Source organism: Fringilla coelebs (assembly GCF_963513975.1).
Source record: "Fringilla coelebs genome assembly, chromosome: 8".
Classification (NCBI taxonomy): domain Eukaryota; kingdom Metazoa; phylum Chordata; class Aves; order Passeriformes; family Fringillidae; genus Fringilla; species Fringilla coelebs.
In genome coordinates this window covers 8,161,733-8,182,671 of record NC_140066.1, presented here as the reverse complement: position 1 = coordinate 8,182,671, position 20,939 = coordinate 8,161,733, and the positions used below count along the sequence as shown (strand labels likewise).

Here is a 20,939-nt window from a genome sequence, read left to right as displayed (position 1 = left end):
TTAAACCCACAGACAAGTTACTTTTAAAATTATTCCATAATATTTAAAAAGTAGTAAAAATACTGATAAATAAGTCCAACGTATTTGGATGGCCAAAAAAATACAAACCTTTCATCATCCATTTCTAAGCTGGATTCACTTTCTGACAGTTGTCTGCAGAGAGCTTCCCTACGTTCCATTTCCCTCTGTAATTTTCTTTGAAGTCTCAAGTTTTCTTCTCTCATATGTCGCTCCTCTTCTAAGTATTGTGCCATCTTCTCTGAATCTGAAATTCATTGTTTTGGTAAAAGTTGATCAAAATTCAATTTCTCAGGCAGCCAAGTATGTTGTGCCTAATTTTACTCCAACAGTTCAAGAGGAAGGTGTAGAAAATGCTCAGGATAGATCACTGAAAATTTTCACCTCTAAGTCATTAGTTCAAAGCCTAATTCAGAATAGAAACTACTAAAATAAACTATTATTTGACATCAAGATTGAAAAGAAAATGTAAGAAAAATAAAACTCACCACCACAAACCAAAAGTATTTTTTAAAATAAATTTGAAAAGAAAGAAAAATTTTATTAAGAAAACATTACGAAAACCATTAAGAAAAAATACTGATTCCTGCTCCATTAAAATAATGCTATTCTACATTTACCAAGATCTTCCTGCAACACACTGAAGAAATTATTTTAAAGGTGTATTTTCATTTTGAAGGAGGAAACAACAACACAACAAGTTCTGAAACTCCAAACTCAAACTTGTATTAAAATTGCTACCTTATATATATTCTACAATACTCTTTCTTAAGATAAGATTACATATTTTATCATAGAAGTTGTCCAACAGGACATGTACCATTATTAAAATACTAGAATTAAAATTGTATTCAATTGTAATGTTAAAAGCCAACAAGAGGTCTACTTGGGGCAATCTGAGTCGTCAGTTCTAAACAAGTTAAGCAAATATCACTTAAATGGTCTGGTACCACAGATTATTTAAGGTGATAAAGTCAAATTATAAAAAGTTGGAAAACTTTGTGACAGATTACTTAAATAAAATAGAATATGTGATGAAAACTTATGAGACACACAATGTATTTTGTGAGATTTTGTAATGTTTAAGGAAGCTTACAGTTAAATAAATGACATTAAGAAAACCCAAAACAATTCATCATGCTTGGTTATCACTCTTTAATGCAACAACCTTCACGGTAAAGAACATTCCTGCTTCAGAAACCTGTTCCCAAACTATTAACATGTGATTTATCTCTCTTCTGTGGAAGTAGCACTTTGAAATGTAACAGTGTCACTCCTTGAACAGTATTATCATACCACACCAGTTCCTAGAAGTGTTTCAGAAATAAAAGGTAATACAGGTATCGGAATTTCAAAAGCAGATTTCATTAATTACTGAAGAAGAATACTAGAGGTTCTCTAATGACCATGTATTACAAACACCAATCTGAAAACTGCATTTCAATTTCATCTTCCGCTTGCAGGCTGGCACATCCACCATTCCTACCAGCTCTGCTATTTGTACTGCAGTTCTGTTTAACATGTTCACAAAGGTCCTTTTAAACCAAATTCTTATTTTCAGTGTAAATTTGACATTAATGCTTTCAACTCTAAATCACAGTAGTTGAAAGAGAAACCACTTTAAAAAGTAGAGGATACTTGAAATGAAATTAATTAGGCTGGATTTGCACAAAGAGTACTTTTAATCTAAGGCCTTGCTCTTGTTCTGAACTTCAGTCAGTCAAGGCTGCAGTGCAGAATTTGCAAGTACAAAGATTAGCTGTCCTTATCTTCTTTTAACAGCCACAAATTATTAATGCCACAAACTTGTGCACAAGGTCTCTGCAAAAGAGCACTCTTGATCCATCATCTCTGTCTTGAAGGAAGGCTGCTGCCTATAGCAAGCTCCTTCTCTAAATGGAGGTTGAAATATTCCAGCTAGCCTGGCTGGCCAGAGGGGGCTGATCCTGACTGCTCTGCATTTGCCCAGATTTTTCTGGCCATGTGCTGAGGCTCATCTCCTCACTCACCAACTGCACTGCAATGCTACTGACTCAGAACCAGGCACAACTGCTGACTCCAACACAGGAATTGCAGATTCAGCAGGAAGGAATGAAGAACTGCCACTGCAAAGACCAAGGGAAGGTGCCAGCAGCCTCCTGGCAGCTGAGGCCAAGTGCTCAGTGCACAGTCCCTTCCTGGGCAAGCAGGGCAAAATGCAGGTCCCACTGCTGGGCAAGGGGCCCCAGCCCTGCACAAGAGGAAGGTGGTGATGGAACAGCTCTTTATGCTTCAAAGCCATCTTACATAGGAAAGGACACAGCAAATTAATGCTGCTATACTGTGCAACAGCTGCCTCAGGTTGCCACAATCATTAACAAGTGAAATTCTTACATACAGACGACCTTTATTTCACTAGCTGTTAATTCCTTTGAGTAATTCTTAATTTGCAACACAACTCCTGCAAAGTAAGCCATAAATATGTTTTGAAAAATTTGTATGTTGAAATACTGTAAAGTTTCTGAAAAGAAAGAAAGATACATATTTTTCTGGCACAAAATAGTCAAAGATTATTTTTTGATTCTTTCAGACATTCTTTTAGCAAAGCTAAAGAACCCTCTAAACTACAGTATAAATACATGAACAAGCAACAACACTGCAATTATGAAAATGTTGTAATCTGAACCGGCCCCATTTTTTCCTACTTCTACCTTCAATTCAAACTCAAGAAAGTTCATATAAAAATCTTAAATGCAAAAACTTGAGAAGATTTGAAACAAGTTGTTTACTCACGCTGTAACTGTGCAGCTCTCAGTTGTTTCTTTAACCTCTCCACTTCATTCTTTAAAAACCTGATATGTCTCATCATGTTTTCTGGAGAGTCTATCTCCATTGATATGTCTCTGGGTGATGGTGGAGCAGATACTGGCTGGTCTAATTTCTCCTGCAAAATTCTGTATGAAAAGAGAGTGCAAACTTTACCTTCCATTCTAATGAAAACCTCTTGTATCCCTCAGAAAGCCATTGCAAGGATTCTGAAAGGTATATATGGTTTATTTTAATTACTGTTTGAGGGGAGATAAATTGGGGAAGAGTTAGAAAGTTTAGTTTTTAACTCAAAATAAAAAAGGTAAAAATTGTTGTCCTAGTAAACTACAAAACCTGCCGTTCCCTCAGGCTCAGGTGTTTTCTGAGGCCCCAGCCAAGATTCGGAGGGTCACATTAACATAACAATATACACATAAAAATATCAGGTATTAATAATCATTAATCATTATTCTCACCCATTTCCTCCTCAAACTGAGTTCATTTACGAGATAGTTGCTTTCATACCTATTTTTAATTTTAGCTGTTCCAATAATATAAGGAGTCACTGTCTTAACTTCTACTAAAGAAGTATTGGGAAGTCTCAATGACATGAGTGCATGCCACTGAGAAAAAGTTCAAGTTTTCTTTAAGCAGACAGGGAAAAAACAAGAGCTTCTCATATCACAAACACTGTAAAACACTATGAATTTAAAGCTGACCACAAACTAGAAGCTTTAAAAAGAGCCTATCAGGAGTTGAAAAAATTCAATAAAATCCTTCAAGATTTCCCAAGTAATTTCTTATAATGGTTAGTTTTGCCTACTTTAAGCAATCAATGGTGTGGCATCATGCTAACAAGGAACTTTACAACTGCTTCATATTCCAGGTTTTCACAGATTAGACAACTCTTGTGGGACAGAGATGAAACATATTTAATCCAGAACATGATGTATTAAAAACTATTGTATTTGCTGGGAATGCCCTTATAAAGGCAGGAATGATGCATCTGACTCCATGCTCTCAGAAGGCTCATTTATTACTTTATTATACTATATTCTATTAAAGAATACTATACTGTCCTAAAGAATACAGAAAGGATACTTAGAGAGTGCTAAAAAGCTAATAATGAAAACTCATGACTCTTTCCAGAGTCCCAACACAGATTGGCCCTGATTCGTCAAAGGGTCAAAACAACTCACAGCAGAATCGAATGAAACAATCACCTGTGGGTAAACAATCTCCAAACACATTCCCCATGTGAGCACAACACAGGAGGAGTAAATGAGATAAGAACTGTTTTCCTTTTCTCTGAGACCTCTCAGTTTGCCAGGAGAAAAATCCTGGGCAAAAGCATTTTTTCAGAGAATGTGAATGCCACAAAAAACTTCTCTCATAGTAACGAGTGCACTGTAACAAGACAAACCGTTTTTCTGCTTCAAGCTTATCCATCCTCTTCCAGAGACGATTCACTAGTGCTTCTTGTTCCTGCTCCAAAGTGTTCTCAAGGTCAATCTTCTCACGTCTTAGCTGGAGAGGAAAAACAATTACTGAAAATGATGGGCATGGATTTTTTTGCGAGGAACTGTCATTATGAAAGCTCCAACAACACTATTTTACATAATGGTTCACAGGAGCAAGGAGAAGGGGAAGAAGAGACACAATTCAGGCACAATGCGCTGGAACAATAAAGATTCAGCAGTTGCACAGTTATCTCCTTAACATGAGTTCTTCTCAGAAAACTTGTCCCTGGCCAATAAGCAGGAGCATGAACTCTAGACAATGCAGGTACTGATGACATATCAAACCTATTTAAAGACATCTCCTATACCACAAATCTATGAAATTCAAACTGAATTTACTGTTCACTACAGCAGTGTTTATTCTTTGAAAAAGTTTTAGATGTTTCTAGTGAAGAACCACAGTTAAGTAATCCAGAAATAGAAGAAAAGTCATGTTTGCCTTGTGTGCCTGATGTTAGGTAAAGGACATAACAAGTTCATAGTAAAGAAAAAGTTACATGAACTGCCTTAAGTGTTACTGTATCAATACTTACTAGCAAAACAGATGTAATTCTATCTTAGTAATGGCTTTGTAAAATTAAAAGCTTAACTTGACATTAATCACAATCACTTACTGTGTGAACAAGCATTCTTGATTACTACAAGTTAATAAAACATATAATGCAGAACCTTCTACTCTAAAGTTAATAAAAGAAGATATAATATAGACCCACACATGAAGATACCTATTATTAGTGTTTAAGTATAAATACAATGCAAGTCTTATTAATAAAGAATATATAAGAGGCACAGATGATCTTACTCCGTAGCAATACAGCTGAACTCAAGAAGCTGTCAATAACGAAATATTTGAGAACAGATCAACACCTTTACAGGTGGAAATGAGCATGAAAGCATTCTTCCAAGCCAAGCTTACTTAACACCACTTTTCTGCTGGGCAAAAAATCTCACATTAGAAAATGGAAAGACTGAAAACAGAAATAAGCAATTTTCATTTATTACATCACTGGCTGAAGGGCTATTGCAGCATCTAAATCTGTAAACTATTAGTGCTAACCATTAAATTAATGCTGAGAAACCCAAACAAAATATAAACTTACACACTTCAGGTACCAGTGCAAGTTTAATGAATGTACAACTTTTAAAGGTTAGAGGAATTAGTTACTGTGAGCAGAAGCAGACATATGTTGATGAGTAATAGGGAACATACTTAGAAACACTGTCTAGCAAATCTTTCAATGTTTGAGTTTCCAGATGTACATTAACAGCTCAAGGAACTTACATCTCATAATATTAATACTTAATAAAGAAGTCAGGAGCAACATGCTTCAGCCTTCCCACGAGGATGAGAATTTGGATCCTGAGCAACACTTCGCTCCCCACATGCCTGGAGGCAGAGTGGTAGGAAAGCAAAGGGCTCAGCCTCAGGAGCACAGGGCACTCTGCCTCAGGGCTCCCCAGCCAGTCTGGCCAGTGCCTGGGGCTGGGAAAGTGCAGAGGGAAGAAACAACAGAAAATGTCCTGGCAATCTGCACACTGCACTTCTACATCAGCAAAACCCAGATCTCCACTATGTTGCACAGCTAGCTAGATAATCACATGATGAAAAATGTGTTACTGCATAATAATGTTATGATCTCTGCAGCAATGGTTTTTGCATCATTTCACTGCAGCATGCCTTAGACTCACCTACTCTTAGGCTTTTTACAACTGTGTTTTGACCTAGCAACAAACAAACCTACAAGAACATACAGGTGAAAAGATAAGATTATCTTTTAATGGTAGGAAGAAGAGCACACTGGAATTTAAAGACAGAGTAAATTATTTATAAGCCTGCATTTGAAAAATCTAAGATTACATTTAGTATTATAGCAACCATCACCAAGGCAGTGGAGTCCATTAATTATAAATCTGCTTGCAGGTGAGCAGGCACAATGGCAAAGTCAAACCATCAGCAACAATACACAAATAAGGCCTGTGTTGTGCCTGAAGCTGCTCCGACGAAACATCAAAGAAATCAGATGAAACAGATCTAGAACTCCATATTTCCAGCAATATGAAAACATACTGGAAACAAGGATCTTCCTTTCCTTGTCATGAGTGTTCTGCCAGTTTCTCCCACTGTCAGGATTTTCAAGCTTGGAGGAAGAACACCTTGAATGGCACCTACAGAAGAAGCAAGTGGAGCATCCTGTTGAGAGTTGTGAATTCAAAGAATTGGTGTATTGGGCCTGGTACTTGATAGTTTCAGGTGCACTTTGATATGTACTCCAGTCACTGACTTTTTTAGCAATGTGCTAATATTCTGAAATAACATAAGCAGGATGGGATTATGCTCAGTAGCTGTGTCATACTAGTATCTCTCTACAGGGATTCAGAGCCACATTCCAATCAAGCATCACCTGATTCTGACCACTGAAACAAGGAAGCATTGCTTGCTTTTCAGACCTTAACCTTCCCTTCAGAGGAAAAGTAAAATTCCTTTTAACCTTCCTCACCACTCACTTGTATTCTTACTCTCTCTCTCACATGCACTTACTTCACTTCAAAATGCAGCTAAAATATCCATTTTATGTGAATTCCTGTATTTTTGATTTGTCAACTGTCTTGCCAACTTATTAAAAAGCACAACTGTTCCCTTCTGAAATGGAGGTCTTCCAAATCAAAGTTGAATTTGCTCATCTCTGCCTAAGCCCACTATCAGAAATTTTACTTCTCTGCTTCTCATCTCCACCTTGTCCTTTGTAGCTTTAATTCCCTGCTGCTTTCCAAGAAAATATTTCCCAAAGATTTTTCTATCTCATGTTCTTCTGCTTTCAAAGCACACATAGGAGATGATTATTAGCAGTTTAGCTGTTATTTCTCATCTCCTAACTACATTCTAGTTTCTCACTACACCGTATGAAATAGAAAAGCAATTAAAAATAGTAACAGTAAGAGTACACACACTTGGCCTCTGTAGGGCAATCCTGACAGCAATTTATTTCCTATCAAACCACTGAACTGGAACACAGAACATTACTGCTCATTTTAACTGAGTCATTCAGTTGATGAAATAGTCACATGCAGTAAATTTCTTCACCATTTGCCTTCAGAGAAGAATGCTCTGCTGACTTAAAGCTGACTTAAGAAATTATTGCAGGTCACATTTGAACCCTAAGATCCAATTTAATTTTTATTAAGGAATACTGTTCTATGCAACCAGAAATCAGCTACCTCCTGATCACCTGTGGTATAAGCAGTTCAGATGAAAAAAAGGAAAGGAGAAAGAAAGAACACAAAGCACAGATAATTCACCCTCTCTATTTTAGAAACAACATTTTAGTGAACATATGCTGTAATTATCTGCTCACTAATTAGCGAAAGATCTCAATGCAGCCCAGCTAAAAGCATTGTTGGAGTTCTCCTTCCAAGCCCTGTTTAACAGGTGTTCTGACGGTTGTGCTGCAGATTGTGACAATCCCTTTCCCTTAATTCCCTCTGTGTGCAATGAAGGCAACATGACACTCCTCACAATTTTGGGCTGCTCCTTGCTAGGTACAGCACATGCTCCAAGGCTGCTGCTTCAGCTGGTTATTTAGCAGAATCAGCGCTTTTAATTTGTGTGAGGAAAGAAAGTGTGCTGAAGCCCTTAGTAACCTGACATTTACTCTGCCTTACTGTGAGAGAAAACAAAGGCATATGGTGAATTACACTAAATTCACATGGAATTTCTAAGCAAGACTGACAGCCAAATTTTAACATCTTCACAAACAAAGTTTTCCAAGCCAGATACTAAAGACCTTTGTGGATCTATGCTTTTTGAACAGTGACATTTAGATGTAGCAGTAAGTTTCAAATTTTATGATTTCACAAGTCAGTCTGTCCTGAATGAGACAAAAAGAATACCATGAAGATTTCAGCCATGGCTCACGCTAACATTTCAAAGACAACACCTTAGTATGTTAAGCTTACTTTGCATTTTGATTAAGTGGCAGCCACCACCACCTTGTGGCTAGGAGAGTTATTTCAACCTCATGCTAATTTCCATGCTGGATAAGGATTTGTTGACAACTACATATTCCTACCTTTTAATTTTTCAGTTTGTGCCATAGGTCTCTCCATACAGAATGTTACCATGAGAATCAAGAGAACTCACTTGATCATTTAGATGGCCATTAACTAATTTATCCATGTCAACAGAAAAAGAAGACTCATACAAAACGGTAACAATTCAGATTACCAGCAACAAAGAAGTTTCACAGCAGAAGTAATCACAGAGATAACACACTATATTTACATCACCTGAATTATTGGACCTGCACATGCCAGAAAATCTGGAGTCCTTTAACAAGCCTAAAGGTTTCACGAGTTAGCCACTTAAGTCAGAAGGTCTCCTACTGACACCATTGAGATGCTTTGATGCAGATGCCTAAAATCAGACATGAGCACTTCCAATGTCTAAACATCCTGTGGAAACACAGCCAAACAAGCAGTGTTTTATGTCTGCAATCTTCATGACTGTCTAGGGAGAAAGGGAGCTGGATGTAGTCGAACTTCAAGGCTTCTGAAGGATACACACAGCTGACAACTCACAGTTGCAGGGCTGTGCTATCCAAGCTGCCAACAAAAGGTGACCTAGAGCACAACCAGACCACAAACAGATCATTTACTACTGTGCTTAACACCACCAGAAGTGACAGTCTTTTCTCACCAGCAGCACGAGTGGAAGATGATGAACAGCAACAGGCAGCACTATTTACAAAAAAGCTGCATTTGCAAAAGTCACTGCTGTCCAGCAGATAAAGCCCACACAAAGGCTACTATAATAGATGTAATACTAGAGAAACTAGATATAGATATATCTAGTATACCTTGAGATATATAGATATAATGGCCATGAAAAAAAAACGAATCCAAGTTTCTCATAATAAACTATGTTACTTTTCTATTGCTTTGAAATTTTAACTGACTTTTCTATATTCTCAATACTGCCCAGTTTCTTACACACGTAAAACATTAAGTCAAATCTAAGACAAAAGAAAGACTTGGTTTTTTTCTGTCATATAATGGTGCAATGAAAGAGTTACCTGCTCCAGGGTGAGCTGCTTCGAAATTGTATCATTTTCCAGTTTTTTAATCTTCTTCATCAGTTTGTTCACTTGAAATTCCTGTTCCTGTTCTAAATGCTGCTCCAGTTCAGCTTTCTCATGTTGCAGCTAAAAATTTAGGAGACATGTAAATATTTTAAGCAAATAAAATCATGAACTTATGCACCTTTTATATATTTATTCACACATTTATTCCTCCTGCATATTAAAATTCTCTACTGATGCTTCTCAAAAAACTTAAAAATGCACAACCCACCCAACAGCCCGTCAAAAAAGAGCATTTTAAACTGTGCTGCATATTTACAATGCAGAGAAAAGTAATTTCCAGCTACTGATCTCAGTTAAATTAAAATAGATTATTTTATATGCTATATATAATGTATTATAGACGTTTCCAAAGTAAAAATCTATCATCATGTTCATGAAAGCATTAATTTCAATCTAAATGCATCATCTCAAGAGCACCCAAAGCACAAAATGCAGGTGTTAGCACTTCCTTTTCTGGGCAGCTGAAAGCTGAAAATTGTGACTGAAATCATCCTAATGAAATTGCTGTACAACTAGTTTACAAACAACAAAAAAAATTCCTAATTCACATTCCTTTGGTATCAAAATCAAACTGTCCTGATGACATAAAAATACTGGTTATTTCAAATCAATGTTATTTATTTTCTTAATACCAAAAAGATTTTTTTTTTCATTTAATATGTCCAATGGAGAAGAAAAATTTAACTCTCAGGCAAATGGAAACAAACCCCCCCCCCCCCCCATAAAGTATGGCTTGGAGCAGAGTCCGTCTGAGACAGAGATCTAAATCTTCCTGTGGATAGAACAGTGTGACTGGCACAATGGTACAAACACATGAACCTGACTCAGGAAAATGCAAATGTTACCAACAGACAATGGTGTAATTACATTGTGTTCTGACCATCCACTGAGAATTGCAGACACCTTTTTCCACCTGCTTATTTTTTCTATGCCTGTTCTTCTAGCTAGCACATAATCTGTAAGATCACAGTGTTAAATGTGTGAGGAAAAGCTGAGGAAATGGAGAGACACCTCACAGTCATGGACACAAATCAAGGTGGCTAGATAGCCATAGTGAAGGAATACACTTTGATTTTGAAACAAGCTAAAATTGCTCATTTGTTAATTCAGCTCCTTTTGCTCCTATTCAGAGACAAAATGGTCGGTGAACTGCAGCCTGCCACAGAGATCAAGGCAAAAGGCTCACAGAGGAAGAGCACCAGGTGGACAGCAACTATTTGGCAATATACACAAGGGAAAAGTTTGGGGGTTGTGTTTTCAGGGCTTGTCAATGCTGACATTTGGTTTTTCACAATTTAAAACAAATACCAGAATAGCAAACTCTTAGAATACAAAATATTGACTTCATTTTACAAAGAAAGAGAAAAATATTACTAACACCCCCAAAATATATGAGTGGTGTCTGTCACTGATATAGGGTAAAATAATTTTTCCCTTTTATTTCCTCTGATCACAAAAACAAACCAAAACCATCAAAATCCAGTTATTGATGAAACCTTAATGCTGAAGAACAGAATTGCTAACAATGAGAAAATATCCCCTGGTACAATACAGGTGGATAGTATTTATTTTACTTAGCAAAGTAAGAGTTTTTCCCAACTGATTATAATTATATGCAATTATAGTAAAAATGGTTTACAGATACACCTGCCAGCTAAAGAGAAGGAAAAATGTGTTAGAAAATGTCACCTTGATGCCAATGTCTTACAGACCTTGAATTGCATATGAAAACAGAAGGACAATTTTCAGCTCTGTAAGATTAGAGATGGGTTTAGTGCAAGAGAGACAGTGACTAGTCTGAACTGAGAATGGAGCTATCAAACACAAAGCTAAGCAGCAGGACTGTGTGCCTCAGCTCACTTAAGTTCTAAACAACTACAGCATTACTCTCTCTCTGCAGAAACGAGTGTCCTCATACAATGAAGGACCATGTTTACCTTCCTTCCTTCCTGTACTGCCTTACTTCTGGGATAGTGGGACGTGTTTTTATGAAGTAATAGAGCCAATGGATGAAGTTCCCCTTAGAAAACAAACCTTCATTTATGCCCCAGACTATGACCTTGTACAGTCTATTTTTAGGTACTTCAGGCGCTCAAAAGCTGCCCACTTCTTCCTTTGCAGCATTGTAAAAGTCCTATTTATTAACAATTTTGTATCAGCAGTTTGCCTACTCTTTACGTCCAGATGTTCATCAAATAATTGATAGATGAGCTGGCTCTGTTTATTCAGCACAATCCCATTAGCATCCTTGAGCTGATGGATGGTATTTTGAGAGCAGGAAGAGTAATAGCTTATGTTTACAGGCTTACAATTTTTTAAAGAATTGTCAAGAATCAGACTTACATAAGAAACATTTCTGTACAGACATCCAATTACTTACCTTGCCTGACTACACATGCTATTATCCTGGTATGTTGTAACATTTTACTTTCAAGGACAGCTACTTGGACCACTCAGCACTTCCAAAAATATAAGGGCATTGAGAAAAAAAATCTGCATTTGATTTTGAAAAGGACTAGTGCACAATTTAATGTAACTGACTCTGTAAGATTAAACAATATTAAAAATAAATTCTCTGGAGCAGTCTTGTTTCACAAATGGTAAATTTTCAAGATCTACTTTTTGAAGTTTCAAAACAGTAACTCAACACATCCATGTCCACCACTGCAAGAACAGAGCCTGCATCAAAACACTTCTCATGATATTCTGCAATATACTGCTACCATTGTATAATGACTAAGGATTGAGGATACTATAAAAAAAATTTCCATGCTTTTTAGAGACTTCAGGTAAACAAAAATATAATTACATGAAGTACATAGAAAAATAGAGTAAATGTGTATAAGGCTTGTAAGAACTTAATCAGGGATGCATGTGATAAAAATCTTCTGTTTAAGATCTCTGTTGAGATGCATATGTTCCTTCATTCCTGCAACACTAAACCTAGAAAATTAATAATTATTCAAAACAAAGGGAATCTATCTAATAAAATTGTACATTCATTCATTTGCCTTGTAGTGGCAGTGAAAGTTACAGTTATAAGAAGATATTTTAAAGCAATGGCATGGCACTAGAAAGACAGTATTATTCCAGCGGAAACTGGAATTTATTCATGTGCTACCAGGTCAGTTTAGATTCAATCTCACATATAGTAAAAGGTTTCAAAAATAATTTCTGACATTGCAAACCTCATGTCAGCCTGTGTTGTATAACAGTAATGCACATGGTGCTGAACTGGGAGATTCTTGCTGGTTGTCAGGAGGAGCACTGCAGCTCTGGCAGACAGCTCCCACATTTAAAATGTATTAACATTCTGGGAGCTCATTCCAGAGGCCAGGCGGAATGAGAGGCATAAACCCCTACAATTGTGACAAACAAAGGTCTGACAAAGCAACAAACACACAGGCGCTGTGAAAAAAGTCCCTCTGCTAGATACCTTTCAACAGAGTAATGCAGCAGTAATTTTGAAACAGGCACAGAGCTGTAAATACTTGAAAAAGAATACTCTCACTTGGGAGAATGCAAATCATATGCAGTTTAGCAGAAGTACCTCTCCTCAGTTCCAAAAGCCAAAGTTTTAGACAAAACAACAGATTTATATGAATTTTTTTCCCTTACTGATCCAAAAGGCAGGAAGCCATTCGATATACAATGTCTGAACAGCATGAATGCTGTAAGCCTAGTTCCAGGTCAGACCAACACTGCCTGGCAAACTCAGAGATTAAGAGCCAATCCCAAAGAATAGTGGAGCAACCAACTGGAGACTACTGAATTCCTGGATAAGTCATTATCCAAAGTCTGCATCTAATTTAGCTAGAATTCCCTGCAGAGCAAAAATGCAAAAAATGGAAGTGGGCATTTATGAGATCATTACTCTCCTAACAAAGATAGAACTGCTACACTCTAGTGAGTAATGGTAAGTATTGGCACCCACAAATTTCAGGAAATTAAAAAAAAAAGGAAATTATAATTATCTTAGCTTCCTGGTCTAAAAAAACATTAGCCAAGATTGTAGGCCTACAGCTGTGTAATAGGAAGACTATCCAGTTACAGAAAAGATATTGTAATAAATCCTAAACTGACCATGTGATGTGTGCCAATAATGCCCTCTTTTCCAAAAAATGAGTTTGTTTGTAATATCAGGAGTTTCTCTTCTCCAATTTTTAATCTGTTGTTCTACGTGGGTATAATTTCCAGGGTTCAACATTGAATAATCAAAACCTTCAAACAGATAAACTCTCAGAAAACAAAAACCATCAAGTATTATTTTCAGTTCTTTGATGCTTAAAAAAGTTGCCTGCAACTCATCAATATTCTAATGTCAATTGACTTCAGAGTCCATGATCTCTGAAGAGTTGAAAAATTACTTTCATGGAAGCATATGGTAATATAGAAATGTTCCCTAACTCTCCAGGTAAGCTCTTCAGTGGAAGAGACCATTTCTTCTGTATCATTTATAAGCTGCTAAACACATTACTGACGTTTAGGAGAATATATTAATATCCTGGTTTTGTATTTCACAGCAACTTCATCACATCCAAGACATAAGACATGAAATGAGATCTTCATTCAGCGCACACACAAACAGAAAAACAGTTCTAATATTAAACTGTTTGCTTTAAAACAAGTGCTCAACCCGTACTCTAAGTCTTGAGCCACTGTAAAGGTATATGAAAAGTCAGCCAGAAATATAGAAAACAGAACATGCTGACCAGTGAAAGGGAAGGGTTAATAACACTTAAGCATATGGCACAAACAGAAACACCACTGGTGCCTATGCACAAGCCACAAAAGTTTCAGCTCTGGCCTTGTGCAGGAGCATTGATATAACCCTTTTCTCCTCTGTGCACTGAAGTTTTCAGGTGAACCTTCAAGCAAAAAATTCCATTCCACTCACCCTTCACAGGCAAACCACCAACACCACCAGGATGCTGACTGCTGTTCCCATTCTAAAGTTACCTGGGTTATTATCTAGAGAGGACAAACTCTCAAAAATTGCTACCTAATGGTGCTGAGAGAAATCACATGGCTTCAGGACAAACAATTTGGAACACAGATGCATTTATGAATTGCCGTATTTTAAAATCTTCTGGCTGACATAACCATGTTTATCAAAGACTCACAGCAAGGCCACGTGGAATGAAATCCAAGGCTGCAGGTGGTGATCAGAATTTTACCTCCATACTCTTGTAGGTATGGCTATACAGCTTTTTCTTTCAGCAAAAGCCTGCAGCTTGCCTGCTAAAAGCTGGGTAGTATCTATGGGATGATGTTGAATCCACAACTGAGGATTTTCTCCAGATGCTGTAGAGTAGGTGAGAATAACTCCAGCTTTTTGTCTGCATTCTGTTTCAGATGCTTCTCTGCATCTTTCTCTCACCAATGAGAATGAAGTTGCACCTATTAAGGGTTTCCAGCAGACAAACAGCACAACACCCTTGCCTTGTTTCATACATAATAAGGAGCCAAGCACCCCTTGGCCATTTTGATAACAGTAGAATGTTTCCTTTTCCTTTAATTTGGGGAAAAAGTCGAAGGATAGTTTCTGAATGCCCATAGAAAAAAAATTGTACTTTTAGGTTGATAAAAAGTTTATATTTCTCTTTGCAATGTGTGAACCTGTTTTGCATAATTTTAGCAATTTAAGAATACTAGTAAAGATAGTTAAAAAAAAACCTGTTAAAACAATCTCATTCTATGGAAAAGGCTAAGCATATCTGAAGCAATTACTTGATACAACAATTTACTTGCTGTAGAACTTTGTGACACATATTTGTGTCCAAGGTCATGATATGACTTCAAAACCCTTCAAACAAATCAGGCGTAATCCCTGCCTTTACATTTTAAGTAAGTTTTAGTTTCCTCTTTATAATATATAGCACAGTCCCACATAACCTGGTTCTGTAACAGATTTCTACATCTCCCTTTCAATTAAACAACATTGTTTAATGTACCATTTCTCCCTTTACTGAAAGAGACTTCAGTGAAAAGCTTTTTCTATAGTGATATCCACATCTTACTTCAATTAGAAAAGAACAGTTGATACCCCTATTTTACTGCCATCTGCTTCTCTGTTTTTAATGAAAATGTATGGCTTAGAAACCAAACATGTCTCTTACTCAGAAACATCCTTGTCCCTCCTCAAGAACAGCTAGGGGAAATAGTAATACCAAGTAAGGGATATTTTATATTGCTACTGAGCTTCCTGTGTGATAACAGGCACCAAAGGGACAAAGTAAGAGAAGGCCCAGTTTTCAGTGACAAAAGCACCAGATGGGATTAGCTCTGGTGGTGTTTCCAAACACTGTATTTCCTAACATGCCTTCAGTCTCCAGCTGCAGAACACAGCAATGCTTACAACATACAAATTAGCTCCTTTTGAAGTGCCTAGTTTTTCATGACAAAGCCTAGAACTGATGACATGAAAAAAGCTCAGGCAGATCACATTAAACACTCCCCTAACTCAGTACCCTGTCTCCTACAGGAGCCAACAGCAGGTATTTAGGCGAGACTGTGAGAACAGAGCAACCATGTAGAACACTTCCAACAAATACTTAACCACTTCCTAAACATTAGCAACTTGGGTAATGGAAAGAGGTTTCTCTGCCACAAATTGGCCCAACATCTTCTACTTTTTACTTTTACCATCAAACTGACGTGTTTTAATTCAATAGAAGCAAGGGTTTTGTTACAAGAATGGACAAATTTGCATAAAAAGTTTCCTTTGAGCATTGCTGCACATTCTTGTATATAAAGTTTAATATTTCAGGACTCATGTTAAGTATCAAATATTCCAGAAAAGAAAGTGCATTTCACTAACATTTTAAATTAATCAGTAACTCTTGTCTGGAAGGCAGTTGACATTTACTGCAAGCTATACCCATTTTTGCATCATTATACAAACTTTCAGGTTCTCAAAGCTGAGTTCACAGATGCAAACTTCAAAGCAACACGTTAAAAAGAAAGGTCACTCACTACACTTCTTGTACTTTGCTTTTATCGTGTGTCAGCTTTCCAACCTGACCACTTCCCTCAGAGTGCAGTCACACAAACACAAAAGTTCAGTCACCAGTCAGTCCTGAGGCTCCCAGGAGAAACATCAGTAAAGGCACCAATTACCTGCATCAGTTTTCTTGAGAGCTCATTAGTGAGAAATTCCTCTTCCTTTTCATAGTTTACTGCAAGTGTTTCTTTTTCTTTCTGCAGAGCTTGAATCTTCTTAAATAGAGTATTACTGATGAATTCTTCTTCTTGCTCTGCCCTTGCTTGCTGTGAAATAAAGACATAGTTTTGAGAAAAAAGGGAGCAAGTTTCCTTTCAAAACAGCTGCAATTATTCCATTCCCCTTTAAATGCCTATCATCCTGGAGGCCTGTAGGCTGGACCTAAGTGCTGTTACCAGCCCCTTTTATAACATTATAGCACCTTTTTTCATTTCTTTTTTCAACCTTTTGACTTGAGAAACTGCACTGGTGCTTTAAAGTGGCCTCCTCCCAGCCAAATGCACAAACTCCTCAACCTTACAAACTTTGTAAAAGCATTACAGATTCAGACAACTATTTTTAACTACTCTATATGACTGAAAAGGAACTCCTGTCTAAATGTTCTCCATTACAAGCTGAAGCACAGCTCAGACTGCTGCATGCACCACTGTGCCTCCTTTTCAGATCCCTCAGACTGCTTTTCAGGAGTCTTATAATGCTCCTCTCCTTTCACCCCAATATGCAGAGCCAGAGGCAGCACAGTTCCTCTCACAGGAATTCCTACCCCACCACCAGGAAAAGAGCTGTGGTACTCCTCACCACTGCTACTCCACTACATACAATAGCAACTCACAAAAAATGCCATGGGGCTTTAGCTTTACCCCAAGCTACTCTGGAAATCTTCTCCATGCAGAATTACTAGAAGTGACAATTTCCTTTTCAGCTCACTGCACCCTGCACTGCTCCACAGAAAGCCAGCCTAGGACAGTGCTCTCTAGCATTCCCTACAGTTCACATGTTTGTATGCTTTTTAAGCACAAAGGTGGTAAATAGAACATAAAGGTGATCTTTTGAAAGCCTGCTCTGAAAGGCCAAGAAGGGTATTGCAAATGGGAAAATGCATGATCACAACTACAAATTGGTAGAGCCAACTCTTAATGCCACAGTTCAAAGCCTAGAACAACTGAATGATAGAAATACTGCATTTAACCAATGAGGCAAGTTAGTGTTAGGCGATTTTATTCCCTGCAATAAAATCCATGACTTGAACTGCACATATGTGATTTGCCCTGATTCTAATAAAATTACACCAGCTTATAGCTTATGCAAACATTCTGCAAGCTTTATTTCAGTAGACTTAGAGAGAGGAAAATTAAAGAACTGAAACAGACACATTACTGAAAGCTTATCTTCCATAATCTTCTGCCCAAAATGTGTCAAAATATCTTTATACTTATTTTACACTGGAAAATGCTTGAAAGATTTCATTATGTCAGTGATCTTTTAACTGGAATGACATATTCCCTAATGGTCCAAGAGCCAATTACTCAAACACCTTCAACACCTAGGAGAAAAGTTAATTAAAGAACATAACTGTCTTTCAATTTGGTGAAACAACAGGACAATTACAAATTTTCCTCATGGTATCACCAACATCATAAAACCTAAAGCAGTGGTTTGGAAACTTCTCAGTTGAGTCCTTCTTCCATCAAGTCCTTCTCTTCACATATTTGTCTCTGCCTTCTTGTGTCTTCTCCCATCTCTACTGCTTTCTTTTCATGGCCCTTTCCTACTATCTATCCGCCACAGCTCCCTTCTCCCTGTCACCACCAGAGTTGGTACAAACCCAACCAGAAAAAACAAAACAAACAAACAAACCAACAAACAAAACCCCCCCAAAAACCCAACCCCCCCAAAAAAACCCAAAGCAAACAAAAAAAACCCAAACCAAACCAAACACCAAAAAAACCCACCAAAACCCAAAAACAACAACAACAAAAAAAACCCAACAAAAACCCAAAGAAAAAAAAGAAAAAAGAAAAAAACCAGCCAGGGCAGGCAGAGTTTGCTGGCTTAGCAGCTTAGGTCCTGCACAACACCTCCTGTCTAATGTATTGCATCTCCACAGCAGCAGAGAACAGCTACTCCAGCATGTTCAGCAATGGTATTATTATCTGTCACATCAAGAAAATAGAGATTTGTCCAAGAGGTCTGAAGAAATATTACATTGTCAGCTCACATCTCAATGGATTAAAACTCCTGGAATCTAACTGATCTGAATAACATAATCTATCAGCTTCTAAATGTGGCTTTACTTAGAGCTACTAACCATCTTATGTCTTCAGAGACATTCCAGAACAGAGTAAACAAGTCAAATTGCAAGGACTCATTGTCCTCAAATCATTAAAATTCATGCATACTGTTCCAAAATCAACTCCTCCACTGCCTTTACTACATAGGATTTCTACTATGTCTGTTTTTCAATGCTTCAGACAACAGAAGACAGTAACACAAACCAAGCTTACCTAAAATTAAATTAGAAAACACTTGGTTCTGAAAAACAAAAGAATGAGGGTGTTTCTGCTTTGATTTCTACTGTGTGTAACTTGCACAGATTTGTTCTGTTCATGCTTTGCACCAGTCAAAAGCTCTAAAATCACATTATTACAGCACCGAGCCTGCACAAGACTCTCTGCCAGATCCTGGTGTCACATTAACGATGGTGCTCAGGCCAACAGGAGCACAGGCTGCCAAGATCCCTGGCCTGGCCAATGCCCCTCCAGAGTTCCATGAGGCCAGGCAGCAGGCCAGCACAGGCTGAGGAGACACCCAGGAACCAAGCTTTCCCTTCCTCCTCCCTGTCCTTTCCTGCATCTGCCTCCCCAGCTGGCGTGGCACACAGCACAGCGCTGGCACACAGAATCAGCGTGAGCAGCCCCGGTTTGTACCTGCTCAACAACTGCTCTGCAACTGCCCTGTGCCCACAGCCTGCAGGAGGCTCTGGGAAAGGGTGGGCAGGATAAATCCGCATCCCTTACACAAAGATTGCATTTCTCAAATGAACAGCAGCAACCCTACACATATACACACAAACTGTGAGCCCCACATATCCACACAGCACGCTGAATACAATGAATGTCCATTTAATTTCCCAAGGGTCAGCACTTTCAACACAAACATTTTAGCTGAAAAACATCAGACAGTTATTTAGACTGGGTACAAAGCATGTAATTTATTATCATATTTCTTCTAAATTTCATACTGAAACCTGCCCTTTATCTTGTTACTCATTAATTGGTGATAGTTAAATCATCTCAAGTAATAGGAAAATTCATGTTTACCTTAATGTTGCCTCAAGTCTTGAAATCTGTTACTTATTTAGCCAATAATCAAACTGATTTTTCTGGATGTGAATACACTGTTTTTCCAAAGGGATAACCTGTGTTTTTATTAAGTATCTGTATTTGAAAAGAGGCCTGATATCATCATCAAAAAAAAAAAAAAAAGAGAAACAAAATAGAGAAATCAGAAATGCCAGGTCTTCCACAAGGGTTTAGAGTTCTTGGTTTTCCTCTATCATACATATAACACTCAACATGCAATAATACTAACAGCCATTTACTCTGTTCTGTGTACCAAATTACAAAATAAATTGCTAAGGCACTGAGTGATACAAAATGATAACACCTGCTCAGTCAATCTCTGGAAACCTGAAACAAGCAATCTACTTTCACCACAGATTTTCTGCATAACAACAGACATATCCACCTGTCTCCCATGTCTCAGAACTCCATGCACAGCTAACTTGGAGCATTCCATGAATGCATCCACTAAGGAAAATCTCTAATTATTGCGGTCAAGATTATAAATGCGAGGGCTATTATGTTACTTTGCAGGAAATCAAGAATAAAGAGGGATAAAAAGCACCTCATGCATATAAATCACAAAAAAAACCTCTTATACTTTTGAGGAAGGAAAAATCCTACTATTTTTATTGCAGAAGCTTGTGAAATCCTGAACACTAGTAGAGCTGACGCATGAAGTGTCATAAAAATCTGTCCTTGTGAGCTTAAATGTCAAATAATTTTAAAAGAAATAAGAAATATATTTTCCTAAACTTTACGTGGTAACCAAGTATCATATTAGGAAGTGAGCTGCACTACAGTTCTTTTTCTACATCCTGTGTATACTACCATAAACTATAAGGTTTGCCACTAAAATACTTTCCTTCTCTCAGATCCTCTTGCAAATACAACTTTAGCAGACCAGGTTCACACTGCTGAATTTCCCTCTGCTCTCTTGGTTCTAGCACCAGCGGCAGCTTCTGTTTCTGGTGGGATGCTCTTTTTCTGTATCACTGCACCATACAATGACCACACTGCTCTAGTGGCTCTGTATTACATGAAGCAGCAAAATCCAGTACTTCTGATGAGGCATCAGCTTACACACAGCCACATAAAAAAACCCTAAACTATAACCAAAAAACCTTGAAAA

The 20,939-nt window shown here is 37.6% G+C and overlaps 1 protein-coding gene across 2 annotated transcripts in view; it reads right to left on the bottom strand.

The window, feature by feature from the left end:
* The window catches only part of CCDC6 (coiled-coil domain containing 6), a 50,706-nt gene that overhangs the window by 14,829 nt on the left and 14,938 nt on the right, over nt 1-20,939 (bottom strand). For both annotated transcript variants that reach the window (XM_084210770.1, XM_084210771.1), the window contains exons 2-6: nt 16,583-16,732; nt 9,395-9,523; nt 4,229-4,332; nt 2,791-2,951; nt 109-265 (exon numbers count right to left, since the gene is read on the bottom strand). In XM_084210770.1, coding sequence (XP_084066896.1) covers nt 109-265; nt 2,791-2,951; nt 4,229-4,332; nt 9,395-9,523; nt 16,583-16,732 — 701 coding nt within the window. The remainder of the gene's footprint in view (nt 1-108; nt 266-2,790; nt 2,952-4,228; nt 4,333-9,394; nt 9,524-16,582; nt 16,733-20,939) is intronic.